The sequence below is a fragment of the Anolis sagrei genome, chromosome 3 (genome assembly GCF_037176765.1).
Source record: "Anolis sagrei isolate rAnoSag1 chromosome 3, rAnoSag1.mat, whole genome shotgun sequence".
In the NCBI taxonomy this organism is placed as follows: domain Eukaryota; kingdom Metazoa; phylum Chordata; class Lepidosauria; order Squamata; family Dactyloidae; genus Anolis; species Anolis sagrei.
In genome coordinates, this window is record NC_090023.1 from 68,967,539 (window position 1) to 68,985,206 (window position 17,668).

The following is a 17,668-nucleotide window of genomic DNA, read 5'->3' on the forward strand; positions in this document are numbered from 1 at the left end:
CTCAAAATCATAGTGGCTTTACCCCTATGGCCACTAATGCACCCCATACAATTTGATAATCAACCAAAAACAAAACCAATGATATGACATCACTTCTGGTCGCCATGAGAGCACCAGCACAGTTCCTGGGAGAAGGAGGTGTAAGGGTAAAGGACATGAGCTAAAAACTATTCCCTCTTAATTTTCTCATAACTGATTTTGGACCAAACTGCACTGTAAAATGCACAGTATAGACCAGGCCTGCACAAAATACAGCCTGAGTGCCAGATGTGGCCCAAAAAGGCTCTTCCTGTGGCCCATGGGTGGGACTGGGCTTCTTCTTTGCCGTCAGCCCTTCCCCAGCCTTGTGCTATTCCCGCTGGGAAGGGTGCGAAGTCGGAGAAGGGGTGAGGCTTCCCTCTGCCACTCAGTCCTTCTCATGCCTACCTATCTGCTAAGAGAGCACATGTACCTCTCACCAGCAGGTGTGCAGGTAGCAAGGCAAGCCTCCAAAGCTGTGGATGTGAGAGGGTGGATGAAGCCCAGGTCCTTCTCCAACCTTGCGCCATTTCCATGGGAACAGTGCGAGGCTAGGGAAGGGATGAGGTTCTCCCTTAAGGCAGGGAGGGAGGGTAGCCTGCAGAAGTTTATTTTATATATATAATATTGCTCCTTTACAGGGGCAAGTTGTGCAAGCCTGCTATATACTAAGGATATGAGTATATGTCCACTACCCTACTCCGCTACAAGCACTTATTAGAAAACAGTAAATTAAAACAAAAATTAAGAGCAAGGGTGAAGCTGAAAGTATTTGTTGAATGGGTGTGTGCTTTTTTTTTAAAGTGTAACAGTGTGATTTTACTAAACCTAACCGTTAATATAGTTAAAAGCTAGTTCCAGCATTCTCCTACTTCTCCTAGTATTAAATAGTATTTTAAAGGATTAAAATGTGAATTTAGTCTCCATGATTTACCAAACTTTATTGCATGTTTCTCAAACACTGCAAAGTCAGTAGCCAACACTACACCTCTAGAACTGTGCAATGGTGGCTGAATTCCATGGTGACATATAATAAACAAATAGCTGCCTATGTTGTAAAGTTGCCTTGAGTTCCCTCCGGGGTGGAAAAAGGCAGGGTAGAAATGGTGCAAATAAATAAATACCTGACTATGAATCAATAAATTTGTTTTAGTAGCCATGGAACTTTTGCATCCAAGTACAATATTTGCTCCTCTGGATTTTGTCTCTATAGTTGTCATGCCAATCAATATATGCTTATGCCACATCAAATGAATACATTGTCAGGTTCTCAACTAATTTTGTCTCTATAGTTGTCATGCCAATCAATATATGTTTACGCCACATCAAATGAATACATTGTCAGGTTCTCAACTAACAGTCCACGTAGCTCTGATACCAGAAAAACCCAAGGGTTATCTGATAAAATATATAAATCCTAAAACGGACTATACAACCTACCATGCAAAAGCAACTAAAAAGAAATCATAACATCTCATTTGAAAGAGATAATATCCTCATTGGCATTGGTTTCTCATTGGCATTGGCTCAACAATGCCACTCCACAAGCCTGCATTACATATTCATTATGTGGCTTAAAGGTATGCATTCTTCTCTCTCCTCATAAGAAGAATTTATTTACTCCTTTAAAGCAAACAGTTTGCAAGTTAATCAAAGCCACAAATTAAGGCCTGCAAATTCCATTTAAACTACAGTTTTATTTCAAATTGTCATTACAGTCCAGGATATAGCTCTTTTCAATTTTTTCCCATGGCCTTCTATTTGAAATAAATCACTGGTTTAACACTTTTAAAATATTACCTTATCAAAGGATGTCTTTTGTTCTGGGGCTGAGAAATCATGCTTTTGTTCTGACGGTTGTGTGGTGGTAGTTTGCAGCTGAGCAGTAATAGCGTGGACCTGGGCCATCACATTATTATCTATCACTGGAGACTGAGGTTTAGGGGGCTGCTGAAAAGTCTGAAGAATCTGTTGCAGCTAAGAGTATAAAAGTACACTCTCAATACCAGCTTACAAATAGCATAAAGAAAAATCAACAACATGTACAACTGTTGCTACTTTTAAGTGTGGGGATCACACCTTTCCTCCCTCCAGCCAATCTTATGATAAATGTTAATATATGGAACACTTGTGTCTGTTATTCCTCTACTTTGTGGGTTCTTAATAACATAATATAAAAAAGGAGCTGGAATGCTTAAGCACTGAAACAACTGGCATAATATTTTGGGACAGAAATACTATAAAACACTATAACTATACCATGATTATATGCATAAAGTCTACCAACTCTTCACAAAAGAACTAACACGGCATGACCAGGTAGGCAACTAATGGACCAGTCAGATTCCTGTTGAGGCCTTCTGCTGATTTCATCAATAAGCTGTCAAGGCAAATTACATGCCCAACAGTCATATGTTATAGCAATGTGATGTAGCAGATAAAACAGTAGACTAGGATTTGGAAGATCCAGGTTGTATTTTCCATTGAACCATGACACTCACTGAGTGACCTCAAGCTAGTTACCCTCTCTTAGCCTGAAACACCTCATGTGATTGTTGGGAGAATGGGTTGGGGGGAGGGTGGCAAGGAATGTACTTTGAGCTCTCACTTGACAGAAGGTATGATGGAAATATGAGTAAATAAACAAACATGATTTATTTCCAGACCACATGTGGAACAAAAATTAATCTCACTTTACTTCCATAAATTTATGATTTCATTTTGAAATGAAAACACTGTGCTTACTTGTTGCCCTTGTGTAGTTTGAAATAACTGAGCTACAGCTGCAAAAGCATCAGAACTGGGCAATTGTGGCACAGCAGGTACTGAATTAGAAGAAACCTGGGGAAGCTCTGATGGAATTGCTGTAGGAGGAGGAGGTGAACCTACAAAAGAAATTTAATTAAATACAGCTAAAAATAGTAACTGCTTTCCATGTATAGCTTTAAACTTTCACTACCCCCTTTTTAAAAGTAAAAACACAAGATGGGCAAGTTGTATGCTACCATGTATACCCTTGTATTCATCAACTTTATGTATAAGTTAAGGGCAGGATTTGAGACCAAAATTGGAGATTTAGCCTTGACCGATGGGTAAGTCGATAAGAAAACTTTAGAGTCTGTAACAAACATTTTTCTCTGTTTCAAGGACCCAGCACCAAGACAAAGACAAGAAGCAGAGACTAGAAATCTCACATTCCATTGCACCTCCCATTCACATACGTTTCAGTTGAATTGAGTGGAGTGGACTACAGTCCACTTAAGCTTAAGTTCAATGAAAATAGTTCACTTTAAAGATGTTGGTCTTTTTGATGCATTAGGGCAGTGGTTGTCAACCTGTGGGTCCCCGGATGTTTTGGCCTTCAACTGACTGGGATTTCTGGGAGTTGTAGGCCAAAACACCTAGCGACCCACAGGTTGAGAACTACTGCATTAGGGTATGGCAATCCAGCCTTTCAACTATTAACTTACACAAGGAGACACAGGAGATGGTTCTACAAAACTGAATACAATTTCAAGGAAACATGCTCACCATTTGACAATCACAGAGATCACTCATTTTGGAAGTAACATTTGTAAAGAATTATGGCAACTGAATCAATATATAAAGTAGAGATGTAAATCCTTAACTATTTCATTCTCACATGCAAGAACAAATACTTATGGTAGTTTTCTCCCTTCTATAGAAGAAAACAAATCTCTGCAGCAATGTGGAGCAATTCTTCTGAGACAAAAAACACATTTTGCACAGAAAATGATCTCTTTTTTGGCACAGAGAATGTCTCTCCTGTACAGGCATCTGTGCAGAATATTTTGTCTACAACATTTTGGAGAACGCAGTTAAGATCTTCATGGTCGATACATCATCCAACAGAAATCTCCTACCTTCATTATTAGTGGCATCTTCAGTCATTGAAGCTGTACTGCTAGCTCCTGCTGCCATGTCCAGAAGAGGCTGAATAATTTCTATTTTAAATACTCCATTTTTCTGCCATAGGTTGAGGACACGAACGATCTTACTCTGTTCATATAAGAAATATGTCAGCAGATTTTTAAAAAAACTTATTTAAGCTTAATTGAGGTCTAGATAATTTTAAGAATAACCACCATCCCACATCCCAATTTTTAAATAGGAGACTGAAACAGAACAGTTTTTGAATGTGTGTGCTGCCATCTCCAATATACTAACAACCAAAAATACAATTTCACAAGTCACAATGTTGTAATAAAAGCTTGTAAGTATACCTTATCTTCCGATGGACAAAGATATAAATACTGGAATGTGGCAATTATATTTTTACAAAATCTTGGCCCAAAAACATCCTTGTCTGTTCCAAACTGATGACGAGACTGACGAACAATTGAATCAATTACATATAATCCAGGGACTTTATATTCTGGTTTACACTAAAATTAAAAAGAAAAGTCAGAAAGAAAACATATAGTTCCCAATGAGTCATTCCATATTCAACACTCAAACATAAACTTCTTTAATGTCATAAAACAGATATCCTCAAATAAACCATTACAAATTCAAGATAAGGTAGAAAGGAATATGTAGCCATATGCGCTATGCAACACAAAAGATACTGCAGCATCTTTTCTTGGAATCCAAGCACTAGTGCTATTATGTTTTTAACACAGATCTCAGGATCTGTGTTAAAAACACCAGGCATGTAGGCATAATAAATGTGCAATCACATACAAACACTGACCTTGCTACAGTACACCTTGTCTCCATGTTTGTTGCATATTATAATGAATATGTGTACATGTAATAAAACACATATCTATATCCACCAAAATCATAGGAGACAATATGAATATTCATATATTTCAGTTACATTTTACAGCAATTGAACAAAAGTGTGGAGCACCTGTAAGGTTTACCATTTGGTTAAATGTATGTGAGTCACTTTCCTCTGACTCTCTTGGTTCATGAGACAGACACCAAAAAAAAAAAAAGATAACCTTCTAACACATACGAAGAAAATTATTTTCTGACTTGCAGTGTATTGGAATTTTTAGGACCTGTGTTCTTAGAACTCTTCAAGCTGTAGAATTTTTGCAAACATTCAAAAATGTAGTACACAATACCTAGCAAAATCAAGTCAGAAATAAACACACCTCTAGGTTCAAAACTCTAGCCCAGAATGGGGAAAGTGAAATCTACAATCTCCCAAATCTGATTTGTGTCTCTCACCACCATTAAAAAAATTCACCACACTCTGGCCATAATTCAGTTTTTCTTTGAGTTAAATAAAGGTCTCTCCTGGGGCTATACAGTTCAAGATTCCCCAAAACATACAGAAACATGGGTATGTATCTTTAGAGGCCACCCTCTAACCCTGTGCTATCACCTGGAGAAACAAGAAAGGGAGAGGCACATATATTAAGGGCCTCTGTTCCCCCCCTTCCCTCCTATATTACACAAAAAGAGAAAAGACTCCACACCTTCCAACTAGTTATCAGAAAATTCTTGCCAATGTTTAATTTAAATCCCTTTAAAGCCAGTAGTTCAGGTCATAGATAGAACAATAAATTTGTACCATGACTCGTGTGTTACAGCCAAAAACATGCTAACATGATTAAAACCGTTGGGACTCAGCTTTATAACTCTTATCCATAATACTGCACTTACTTTTTTTATAAACTTCTCTACGATCTGGACAACATGCTTATAAAGCTGAAAGAGAATTAAACAGCATCAGAAAATCAATTTCTTAGAAATCTTTCATGCCAAAGAATAGTTAAGAAATTTCCTTGAAAGGAACACCGTATATACTCGAATATAAGCAGAGTTTTTCAGCCTTTTTTTCAGGCTGAAAAACCTCCCCTCGGCTTATATTCAGGTCAGGGAACGACGGAGGAGGAGGGAAAGGCAAGCCTTCCTCAGCAGCCTCAGCGGCGGCAGAGCAAAAGGAAGCCCCTGTGGCAGGCTTTTCCGCAGGCTTGCTCTCCTTCTTCCTGGTCCCATGCGCGGCCGCGGTGGCAGCGGCGGGAGGACGCAGGAAAGCCGTGCATGGTGTGAGGGGAACGGGGCAAGTGCGCGCCACTCCCCTTCCTCTCTTGCCACGCGCGCACCTTTTTCGCCGGCGGAGGCAGGGAAGACGCACGAGGGAGAAGGGAAAGGTGCGCGCTTTCTCTCCTCCCTTGCCCTGTGCGTGCCTTTACAGCCGCTGCCGAGGAAGACGCAGCGGCGGTAAAGGTGTGCACAGGGCAAGGGAGAGAAAGGCGCGCACCTTTCCCTTCTCCCTCGCGCGTCTTCCCTGCCTCCACTGCCGAAAAAGGTGCACACGCGGCAAGAGAGGAAGGGGAGTGGCGCACACTTGCCCCGCCCCTCACACCATGCACGGCTTTCCTGTGTCCTCCCGCCGCTGCCACCGCCACCACGGCCGCCCATGGGACAAGGAAGAAGGTGCGTGTGGGGCAAGAGAGGAAGGGAAGCGGTGAGCACTTTCCCCTCCCCCCTCGCACGGTTTTTCTGCTTCTTCCCGCCGCTGCCACCGCCACCGCGGCCGCGCATGGGACCAGGAAGAAGGAGAGCAAGCCTGCGGAAAAGCCTGCCGCAGGGGCTTCCTTCTCCTCTGCCGCCGCCGAGGAAAGATCGTGCTCCGCAAGGGAGGGAGAGAATGACAGAAAACTGGGTGGTCATCTGTCAAACTGACCAGTAGCGGCTGCATTTTTCACCCTCAGGTTATACTCGAGTCAATAAGATTTCCCAGTTTTTTGTGGTAAAATTAGGTGCCTCGGCTTATATTCGGGCCGGCTTATATTCGAGTATGTACGGTAAATGAGGAAAATATGTTGATAAAATGTACATGAAATATCAACTGAAAAGAAATTAATAAAATTCTCCAGAATTTACCAAAAGTCACAAAATTATATATTACAAAATCCCCAAATAATGTGAAAGGTAGGTCTAAAGAACAAGAAATACAACAGAGGGGATATTATCATTCACCACCTCACCTTAATAGCTTTAATGGCAGCTTTAGTGATGAGAATCATCTTTGCACGGGAAATAGGAGGCTTCATCTCCATCAGTGAGAAAAGCTAAAATTTTAAAAATATCAAAATTAATAAAGAGAATTCAAACACAAGCTAACTGGCATTATGCTCCACTTCGGAAACATCTTCTGTTCTGCTTTCAATCTGTTCAATGTTGTAAGGATGGTTGTTAAACCAGTGTGTAATGTTATGGAGTTAAAATCTGGTTCACCAAATATTCAAAATATTTATACCTTTATACTTCCATTTGTAACACTAAGTGAAAACTACATTTTGTATTTCTTTAGTTCAAAGCCCTGTTCATTGATCATATATCATATAAATGTAGATCATACAGGGTGAGGCAGCATAACTTCCTTTTTTAAAATGCGCGCCATTCAGTCGGTTGAAAACGTAGTGGAGTGCTAGTGGTCTCGTTCGAGAGGTGGGAGTATAAAGTTTTGTCCTGGCATAGTTCAGTTGCCATCATGTGTTGGAACAGTGAGGAGTGTGCTTTTGCCATTGAGGCCTACTTTTCGAGTGGAAGAAATTGCCAACATAAAACCTGCTATGTTGGCAAGAGTAATGACAAACGCTAGAAATCAGTTTACTCGGTGTATGGAGAATGGGGGACATCACCTACCTAATTTGATCTTCAAAACTACGTAAAACAAAACTTTAGGTATGCACCTACATTATAAAAAAATCCTGATTCATACAATGGGTTTTATTAAATTTTGGAAAAAGGAATTATAAAGCCTCTGCCTGCATATATTTGTATTATTTTTTTTCTCAAGTTCGTACAACTATCACAAAAGTTTCAAAGTTTACATAATTTTAATAATTTGATGTTCTTTCCTCTATTTTCACACCCCATTTTTGTGAATTCTAATCCTGCTTTCCATACATTTTCTGCATATTAATTAAACAGATGGTATGAAACTCCAGCTTTGTTTGACCATCTTGCCAATAGGAAATAATCCTATCTTGACTGTGGCTTCTAGTCTACAGTATAGGCTAAACATCAGGATTCGATGTTGTGGAGCTATCATTTCTTCTATTGTAGACCATGATCTCTCATGGTCCATGCCAGTGATCCCCAAATTCTGGTCCTCTAAGTATTCCCAGAATCTATGAAGCGAAGTCCAAAACATCTAGAAGAAAAGAGTTTGGGAAGTATTGGTCTATGTCAGTGGTTCTCAACCTGTGGGTCTTCAGGTGTTTTGGACTACAACTCCCAGAAATCCCAGCTAGCTTACCAGCTGTTAGGATTTCTGGGAGTTGAAGGCCAAAACATCTGGGGACCCACATGTTGAGAACCACTGGTCTATATAATCCATGGCTTTGCTGTGATCAACAAAACACAGGATGATTTTCCTCTGAAATTATTTGGTGCATTCCATTAGCTAACGAATACTTGTTTCCCTAGTACTTCTGACCTCTTTGAAACCAGTTTATATGTCTGGCATATCTTGCTTTTATGGCAAGTGTTTCTGCCATAAACTCTTGAGCATATGATGAATGGAAGATCAGTGCTATAGTACAAAGGTTACTACAATCTCTGACATCTGTTTTCTTAGGGATTGGACTATATACTATTTCCATTCTATGGGAATTTAAGGTTTTCTTCTCTATTAGTTTTAACAGGGTTCAAATAAATTTTGAATAGATTCCATCTCTATAGCTTTGAAACAGTTCCACTGGTATGCCATCTGTTCATGGTGATTTATTTCTCCTAAGCACTTTAAGAGTAGCTTCCACTTTGCTTTCATCTACAAACAATTCTTTTTGGGGGGAATCTGACAATACTTTGTCTCTTTTATGTAATCCTTCAGTATATGATATCCATCATATTTTTATTTTGTTCTGCTCCTATCTGTTTTTCATTTAGACACCTATTCTTGTTTTGTAGTGCTCTTTTTCTATTTTTGCATTGATTATATTATAGTTTTTGTCCCTAAATATAGTGGTAAGTCACCAAACAGTTACATTGAGGATTCTAACCCTGTCCTTAGCTGTCTGTTTTTTTTTCTTTTTGGTTTCTGCCCCTCCCCCACTTTCCTTATTCACTTTTTTCATTCTTCCCTGACAATGTCTCAGGTTTTGGTCCAACATTATTCTGGTTTTCTACTGAAGTCTACTTATAGTCTATAGCTGTATAGCTTTAAAAGCAACATCACTATTGCTATTTCTGTTATGTATCATCAAGCCAAATCCTATGGCACAGTAAGGTTTATTCAGAGGTAATTTGTCACTATATTAAGTTGAAAGAGTACAACACACAGTGGTTTTCCACGGATGAACAGATATTGGAATGCTGGCTTCTCTGAAACCTGATCCAACACTCAAACCACTACACCATACTGGACTGCAGGGCTAATATGATACCAATCAAAACATAATGAGGACTGAGAACGCTCCCTGGCCTCTGGGAGACCAAGTAAGTTTCCAATGAGAAAAAAAATGAGTATAAGACAAGGGTGAGAAATTCAGCAACTACTGGTCAATTTCAAAATAAAAACATACTAATAAAATTACATTAATTGAAGCATCAGTAGGTTAAATGCTTTTGAATATTTACATAAAACTGTAATCTATATAAATAAAAATGTAATGTTTGTTTGTGGGATTAACAGAACTCAAAAACCACTGGACGAATTGACACCAAATTTGGACACAAGACACCTAACAACCTAATGTATGTCCTTCACTGATTTTGTCATTTGGGTGTTGTAGTTTCTGGGATTTATAGTTCACCTACAATCAAAGAGCATTCTGAACCCCACCAACGATGGAATTGAACCAAACTTGGCACACAATCCTCCCATGACCAACAGAAAATACTGAAAGGGTTTGGTGGGCAGTGTCCTTTGGTTTTGGAGTTGTAGTTCACCTACATTCATAGAGCACTGTGGACTCAAACAATGATGGATCTGGACCAAACTCTACACGAATACTCAATATGCCCAAATGTGAACACTGGTGGAGTTTGGGGAAAATAGAATCTTGGCATTTGTAGTTCACCTACAGTCACAGAGCATTCTGAACCCCACCAACTATGGAATTGGGCCAAACCTCCCACACAGAACCCCCATGACCACCAGAGTGGGCCAAAGCAATGCTTGGCAGGGGACACCTAGTATAAGACAAAACTGTCAAACTCTGATGAAATCATTATTTTAACCTTCTTCAATGTAAATGTGATTACATATCCTTTCAATAATCACCATAGTTTATTTTAACTATACATTTTGGGGAAAATACTGTGTGTATAATGAATATGGAAAAGTGGAAAAGACTGGCACTGACAGAGGAAGAAAGGAAGGTGCACGCTGCGCAAAAGAGGAGAGTAAGGAGAGCTGGGTTGCTGTGCGGAGAGGTGAGGGTCCTGGCAGGAAGGCGTGGCGCTGAAAGAAGCCCTTCTTTCAGCCCCATGCCTTCCTGCCAAGACCCTCACCTGAGTATAAGCCGAGGGGGGCTTTTCAGCATTAAAAAGGGCTGAAAAACTAGGCTTATACTCAAGTATATGCAGTACTTACTTACTAGAGAAGTATCAGTCAGTCTCCTGTTTGCAGGCTCAACAGTTTATTGGAACTTGCTGGCTTCTGATAGGGAGGGACCAATTTTTCTCTCTGCTATTCCGATTGGTGCTTTCTGATGCTGATGCATTCTGGGAAGTGTAGCTTAGGGCAGGGCCTTTTGAATTCTCTGGCATACACTCCTTGCTTCCTAAACTGCATTTTCCAGAGTTCTGTGCTGTTTGCAGAAAACACCGCTTCCTCTTTTCCTTGCTCCTAATGGCAAAACTTCATTAATTCACTTTGCCTTGCTTCCTTGCACCGAATATGAAACTGACTTTGGGAGCCTTCTGAGAGTTACAAAACTAAAACAAAAAAGTATGGGGCAAGTTGAGATTCTTAAATTTTTGGTGCAGGCCACACCCACATAGAATCATAGAATCAAAGAGTTGGAAGAGACCTCATGGGCCATCCAGTCCAACCCCCTGCCAAGAAGCAGGAATATTGCATTCAAATCACCCCTGACAGATGGCCATCCAGCCTCTGCTTAAAAGCTTCCAAAGAAGGAGCCTCCACCACACTCCGGGGCAGAGAGTTCCACTGCTGAACGGCTCTCACAGTCAGGAAGTTCTTCCTAATGTTCAGATGGAATCTCCTCTCTTGTAGTTTGAAGCCATTGTTCCGCGTCCTAGTCTCCAAGGAAGCAGAAAACAAGCTTGCTCCCTCCTCCTTACATATCACCTCGTAAGTAAGAATTTAACAAATTTGATCCAAATTTGGTCCAAATTACAAGAACAAACAAAAAAAATGTACCTCCCTAGTAATTAGTTAGTATCTAAACTAAATTCAGTTTCATGCCATTTGGAAAAAACAAAAACAAAACCAAAGTATAACTTAATAGGCTGAAAATATCTGCCCTAATAGTTGATTCCAACATTGAAGATTTTTCCTTCAACATTTAAGTAAATTATTTCAAGATTTTAAGCAACCTCACCCCCACAATTTATTGCACGTATCTTAAACAATAGTGCATAGATTAGTAAATTATGTTAAGTATGCTATTGTACAATTAAACACTGCATTATTTACAATGTGTTTATTCTTAGAAGACTTTGCATCTCTTTAGCATGCCCTATGGTCCACATTTCCTTCTATCTTTTCTCCCTTGTAATCTACACAGGAAATGTTTTTAAGTAATGCAATATGGTTTAGAATCACCAGACCAGTATGTAAAATTGAGTACATCAATATAAAAATCTCATCTATAGAAATGACCATGATATAACAGGTAGAAATTAAATGCCTTTCTTTGACTAGTAGAAGGCCTCATACTTGCTGAGTGGACTGTTTATTCTCATCAGATGAAAATGATCAGTACATATTTGCTAGTGTAGATCAGTGGTGCAAAACCTATGGCCCTCAAGGTGTATTGAACTTCAGTTCCCAGAATTTCTGACTACTGGACAAGCTGGCTAGGGCTTCTGGGAGTCAAGAGTCCCAAACACCTGGAGAGCCAAACATTGTGCACCATTTGGTGTATAGACTGTCATAGCCAAGACTATTATTTAAAGGAAAGCTAACAAGAATGAATTCAACTTTTTTTTTGCTTTTTTTGCTTTTTACGCATCTTCAAGTCAATTCCAATTTAGTGTCTCAACCTCTAGTGAGCCTGGGGTTTTCTTGGCAACATTCAGCGAGTTGCCACTGCCTCTTTCTGAATATAGCCTACAACACCTGGTATTATCTGGTGGTCTTCCTTTAAAGTTCTGACTAAGCCTGATCCTGCTTCGCTCCAAAGATCAGGCAGAATCTAGTGCCATTGTGGTTTTCAGGCTATTACTGCATAACAAATTATTTTTAAACTTTTGATTTCTTCTTTGAAAAAAAAATCAATGAAGTTTTTAATCTAACTACTAACTACTATTAGTTCCTTCGCTCTCCTCCTATCACCCTAAAGGCAGAAAAATCAAGATGGGGATTTTTTTAAAAAAAAGAATCAAAAATCTACAAATTTTAGATAAAGGGGAGATATTGATTCCCCCCTTACTTCTGCAATACTAGGTTGAAGATGAAGGGATTCAATCATCCCTCTTGTATATCCATGGAAATATATAAAAATCAGCAAATTACCGAGGAAGGAAGGTGGGGTCTGTTTGAAGGGAGTGTTTGGTCTGAAAGATGAAGCCCTGGAAAGCATATATTCCTTTTCCATGAAGATGGGATCTTGCTAAATTTCCTTGTCCTTAGAGCAGGCAAGGGCAAACTTCGACCCTCCAGGTGTTTGGGATTTCAACTCCCACTGGCTGCTAGGAATTGTAGGAGTTGAAATCCAAAAGACCTGGAGGACCAACATTTGCTTATGCCTACTTTACAGTGAAACTGATTTCTCGGTTCAAGAGATGTAATTAGAAAAAGTGGCTCTAATTGCATCTTTGATGCCTTTGAGTTGTGGGGGTTTACTTTTACAAGACTGAAATAGCTGCCACATAGACTTAGAATGATGCTTTAAATTAGCTATTGCGTGGACAGTGGTTACTAACCTCCCCCCACCAGGAACCTACAAAAAAGATAAATACAATGGTTTGGGATAACCAAAGACCACAACTTGTTTATTGGTTAAAATGAAAACAGGGTTCGCAGGCATGCATGGGTCCTGGATCAAGAATCAGCCAGATGCTGACTAATGCCACTTGACAACAATAGAGGTCCCTGACAGTGTACTGACCGGTTCTGGCCTAGGTACACCCCTATGCCACCAGGACAATCCCTATTCACCGATAAAGGGGAGAAGTAGGCACGCCAGATTGGAATGATGCTTTCTATTAGCTAGTGTTCTAATTACCGTATATTCCGGGGTACAAGACGACTTTCTAAGCCAGGAAAATCATCTCAAAAGTGGGGAGTCATCTTGTACCCCGGTATAAATTTTTTGGGATCATTTTTCCCTCGTCTCCCTCGCCCTGGGCATCCCCGCGTGGTGGAGCCTGCGGAGGAGGGAGGGGGAAGGGAGGGAGCGAGGAGGAGGAGCGGCAGGTTTCGCTGCCAAGCTGCCAGCGTGGTAGCCTACTGGGCTGTCTTCACCCTCGCCAGCATGGAGTTGGCTCCGCCTCTGCCTCCAGCCCAGCTGCCGCAGGAGCCAAAGCCAGAACAGCGGGGCAGGGCCGGGAGAGCTCGCCTCTGGCTGCTGAGGCCCCGCCCCCGCGGAGGACCCTGCCCCGGCTTCAGCTCCTGCTGCTTTACCAGGCCGGCGGGGGTGTTTGCATGCTGTGCTGTCCCCTCCGCCACTGGTCTGCTGCTAGCTCCGCTTCTGGCCTCAAAGCCAGAGCAGGAGCTGAAGCCGGAGCGGGGGGGCGGAACCGGGGGGCGGGGCCCTCTGCGGGGGCGGGGCGGAGCAGCCAGAGGCCCCGCCCCCGTCCCTCTGGCTTTGGCTCCCTCCTGCAGCAGCTGTTCTGAGATGGAGGGCGGAGGCGGAGCCAACTCAATGCCAGCGAGGGTGAAGACAGCCCAGTAGGCTACCACTCCTCCTCCTCACCCCCTCCCTCTCCCCCCCTCCCTATGACTTCTTCTCACATATTTATACATGGCTCTCATCATGTCTCCTCTCAGCCCTCTCTTCTTCAGACTAAACATACCCAGCTCTTTAACCCACTCCTCATAGGGCTTGTTCTCCAGACCCTTGATCTGCTCTCTCCTCCCTATGACTTCTTCTCACATATTTATACATGGCTCTCATCATGTCTCCTCTCAGCCTTCTCTTCTTCAGACTAAACATACCCAGCTCTTTAAGCCACCCCTCATATGGCTTGTTCTTCAGAACCTTGATCATTTTAGTCACCCTCTTCCTCTGGACACATTCCAGCTTGTCAACATCTCCCTTCAGTTGTGGTGCCCAGAATTGGACACAATGTAATTCCAGGTGTGGTCTAACCAAGGCAGAATAGAGCATGGGGAGCATGACTTCCCTGGATCTAGACGCTATGCTCCTATTGATGCAGGCCAAAATCCTATTTTTTTTTGTTTTTTTTTTTGCCACCGCATGACAATGTTGGCTCATGTTTAACTTGTTGTCCACAAGGACCCCAAGATTTTTTTCACACATACCACTCTCGAGCCACACATCCCCCATCCTGTATCTTTGCATTTCATTTCTGACAGAAGTCAAACTGGAAAGCTCTTATTGACCCAGGGTCCCCCTTCCTCTTTTCTGATCTCTTTTCCCCTTCTAACAATTAAACATCACCTGGCTGTGTTCTTGAGAAACTCTAAAACAATTCAAGCTGCCACGGTGATTTGAGGATGAAGACATGTCAGGATGTGACCCAGTAAACATGTTCCATGCCAAATGCTACATTTCTGAAGGATGAGGGTCCAATCTGCCCCTCTCTTCTGATAGGAGGTCCTGATTTTTAAAGACTGCTTATAGATAAAAATTCTACAAATGCTTTGCCTTCACCTCAGTACTCATCGTACAAAGCCTGACTTCTATTTGCATGCAAGTTTCTATGCCAACATACATGTAATCTGAACCATTTAAAGCCTGCTTTCATACTTGCCAGCATGATGTAAAGGACCCAGAGTGTAAATGAAATTCAAGGGAGGGAGAGCAACTATAATGTCCAATGTAAGGTACAATGTCCCTCTCATAGGAACCTGCATGTCAGAAGCATTTGAATTAAAATTACCATATTGAATTCAAATCTGATTTTTTTTAAAAATTATTTGGTGTGCATTGGAAGAGGGGTGGTCTTATACGGCGAGTATATCCCAAACTCTATATTTTAACTGGAAAAGTTGGGGGTCGTCTTATACGCCCAGTCGTCTTATATGCCGGAATATACGGTATTTATATACAGCCTCTGCTGCTTTGGAATTCTTGGTTTATAAACCTAAATATGAAAGGTCAGGCTATCACAATTCAATCAGCATATAAATATTTAGTAAAGGATTAGATTTTCAGCTTTAACATCACAAAATTCAGCAGAGGAAATAAGTTTTAGAAGACATCTGGTGACAATTATTTGTTTTTCCTTTAGAAAAGAGATCTGCATGGTTATATTCCAAGGCTAGAATTGTTTAATCAGAGATAGACTGACGGAAAGATTCCACTCCTGCCTTAGTACTCAAATTATAACAGCAGAAGAGCCCAAGTTGGATTAGAGATCTATATACCAGATGCCAAATAAATCTGTTAAATGTATTATGAAAGATAAATCTATGAAAAGTTAAATATTGTGTACTGTGTACAAATACAAACCACGCCCTATTTGCTGCAAATTAGCTGCTATCAACATACATCCCACAAGTTTAGCTGCTTTTGAGTTCCCTTTGGTGAGATAAAGCAGGGTATAAATAATAATAATAATAATAATTATTATTATTATTATTATTATTATTATTATTATTATTATTATCTGAAGCTACAAATCACCAATTGTTACTGTTTTTCCGGCTCTTCTGCTTCTCTTGTGCCTCCAAACTGACTCTGGCCTATAGTCACCCTTTCATCTTTTGTAGTTTACACTTTCCATTCTACATAATACTCAAATGAGGAATCATGGAATCAGAGAATTGGAAGAGACCTTGTGGGCCATCCAGTCCAACCCCCTGCCAAGAAGCAGGAAAATCACATTCAAAGCACACACACACACCCCCAACAGATGGCCATACAGCCTCTGTTTAAAAGCCTCCAAAGAAGGAGCCTCCACAACACTCCGGGGCAGAGAGTTCCACTGCCGAACAGCTCTCACAGTCAGAAAGTTCATCCTAATGTTCAGATGGGATCTGTTTTAAAGTAATAGGCTATTAAAAGTCATTAATACAATACAATACAACACAAAAGGAGTAAAATAAAAAAAATACTAAATCAAAAAACACCTCTTCAGTGCATCAACAAAAGATGCAATGTGCACACTATGTGCTTGACCTTACTTAGCTTCTAAGACCAGATGGGATATGGAGTATTTAGGGTATTTATATCTAAACTGAAACATGTCATTAGAAAAAATAAAGTAAACGATGTAGTTTAAATTATATATTTAAACCGTAACAAACACTCTTGCATTGAATGACCTCTGGAGCATTTTCCGACACCATGGAAATCTTAGTGTATATAAGGGATAAAAATTCTCCTGTTCACATGAAGAACTACTTTTGACCCAAGCTGCTCTCCAGGCAAAGAACTATATTCCACAACATCCAAACATGCAGAAATCAGGAAACATAACTAAGAGAGACAGAACATTCTTTTTGAACTGCAGACCTCCTATTTTGCAAAAAAAGATACTCAATACTGTTTCTTTTTTTGAAAAATAACACTATAGTAGATTCTCAGTTAACCAGAACTAAAGCAGCTGAAATTCTCAAACAACTGGCAAAAAGAAAATAAAAAATAATACTTTAAATAAGAATCAAAATAAAATCAATTTTTATTGGAAATATTACATGAAGTTACTATCCCCATGGGTGCCACTTAACAAAGTGTCTACTGTACAATTATTTCTAACTTAAGAAAACAATGGGAATAAAATCTAAAGGAAATAGCTGATATTATTTATTTGCAGAAATATCAATTCATGCCATCATCTATCTCAAAAAAGTTCTTGCTAAGAAAAAGGTTCCCCAATGAAGAACTACTTTTGACGCAATATGCTTTCTAGGAAGTCAACTGCAAAGAAGAGTAAATGCACCTGACTGAAGAGCCATCTATTCTCACAGATCGCACAGGGCTGATCCGTGGTAATGCAGGGCAAGACCACCTTAATGCTGTCTTACCCCGTGTTAAAATTCAGGAGAAATTCTTGCAGTTTTGGCATTCACATTTTTGATTATTTGCATGGTTGCCACAGCTTCAGGAAATGGTGCTGCAGTGATGGTGAGATCACTTCTGCACTGTCCCCTATTAGCCGCAAGGAGTGGCGCAATGGCAATTTCAATCACCACTCCCTTCCTAGAAATCTGCTACTTTGTAGACTTCAGTTGAGGGGTGGACCGCGAGATTGCCATTGCACAGCCTCCGGAAGCTGCATGGAATAGAGTAATAATAATTCCAGGTGCTATCAACCCCCCCCCCCCCGGCAAAGTCTACCCATCAGTTGCTGTACCCCCAGAGATATTCAGTTTTTCCACATTCATGGGCGTTACCTT

The 17,668-nt window shown here is 40.6% G+C and overlaps 1 protein-coding gene across 1 annotated transcript in view; it reads right to left on the reverse strand.

The window, feature by feature from the left end:
• SCAF4 (SR-related CTD associated factor 4) overlaps positions 1 to 17,668 on the reverse strand; it is a 69,472-nt gene that overhangs the window by 36,855 nt on the left and 14,949 nt on the right. The window contains 6 exon segments of the mRNA XM_060770437.2: positions 1,819 to 1,995; positions 2,764 to 2,903; positions 3,903 to 4,038; positions 4,263 to 4,424; positions 5,659 to 5,703; positions 6,990 to 7,073. Coding sequence (XP_060626420.2) covers positions 1,819 to 1,995; positions 2,764 to 2,903; positions 3,903 to 4,038; positions 4,263 to 4,424; positions 5,659 to 5,703; positions 6,990 to 7,073 — 744 coding nt within the window.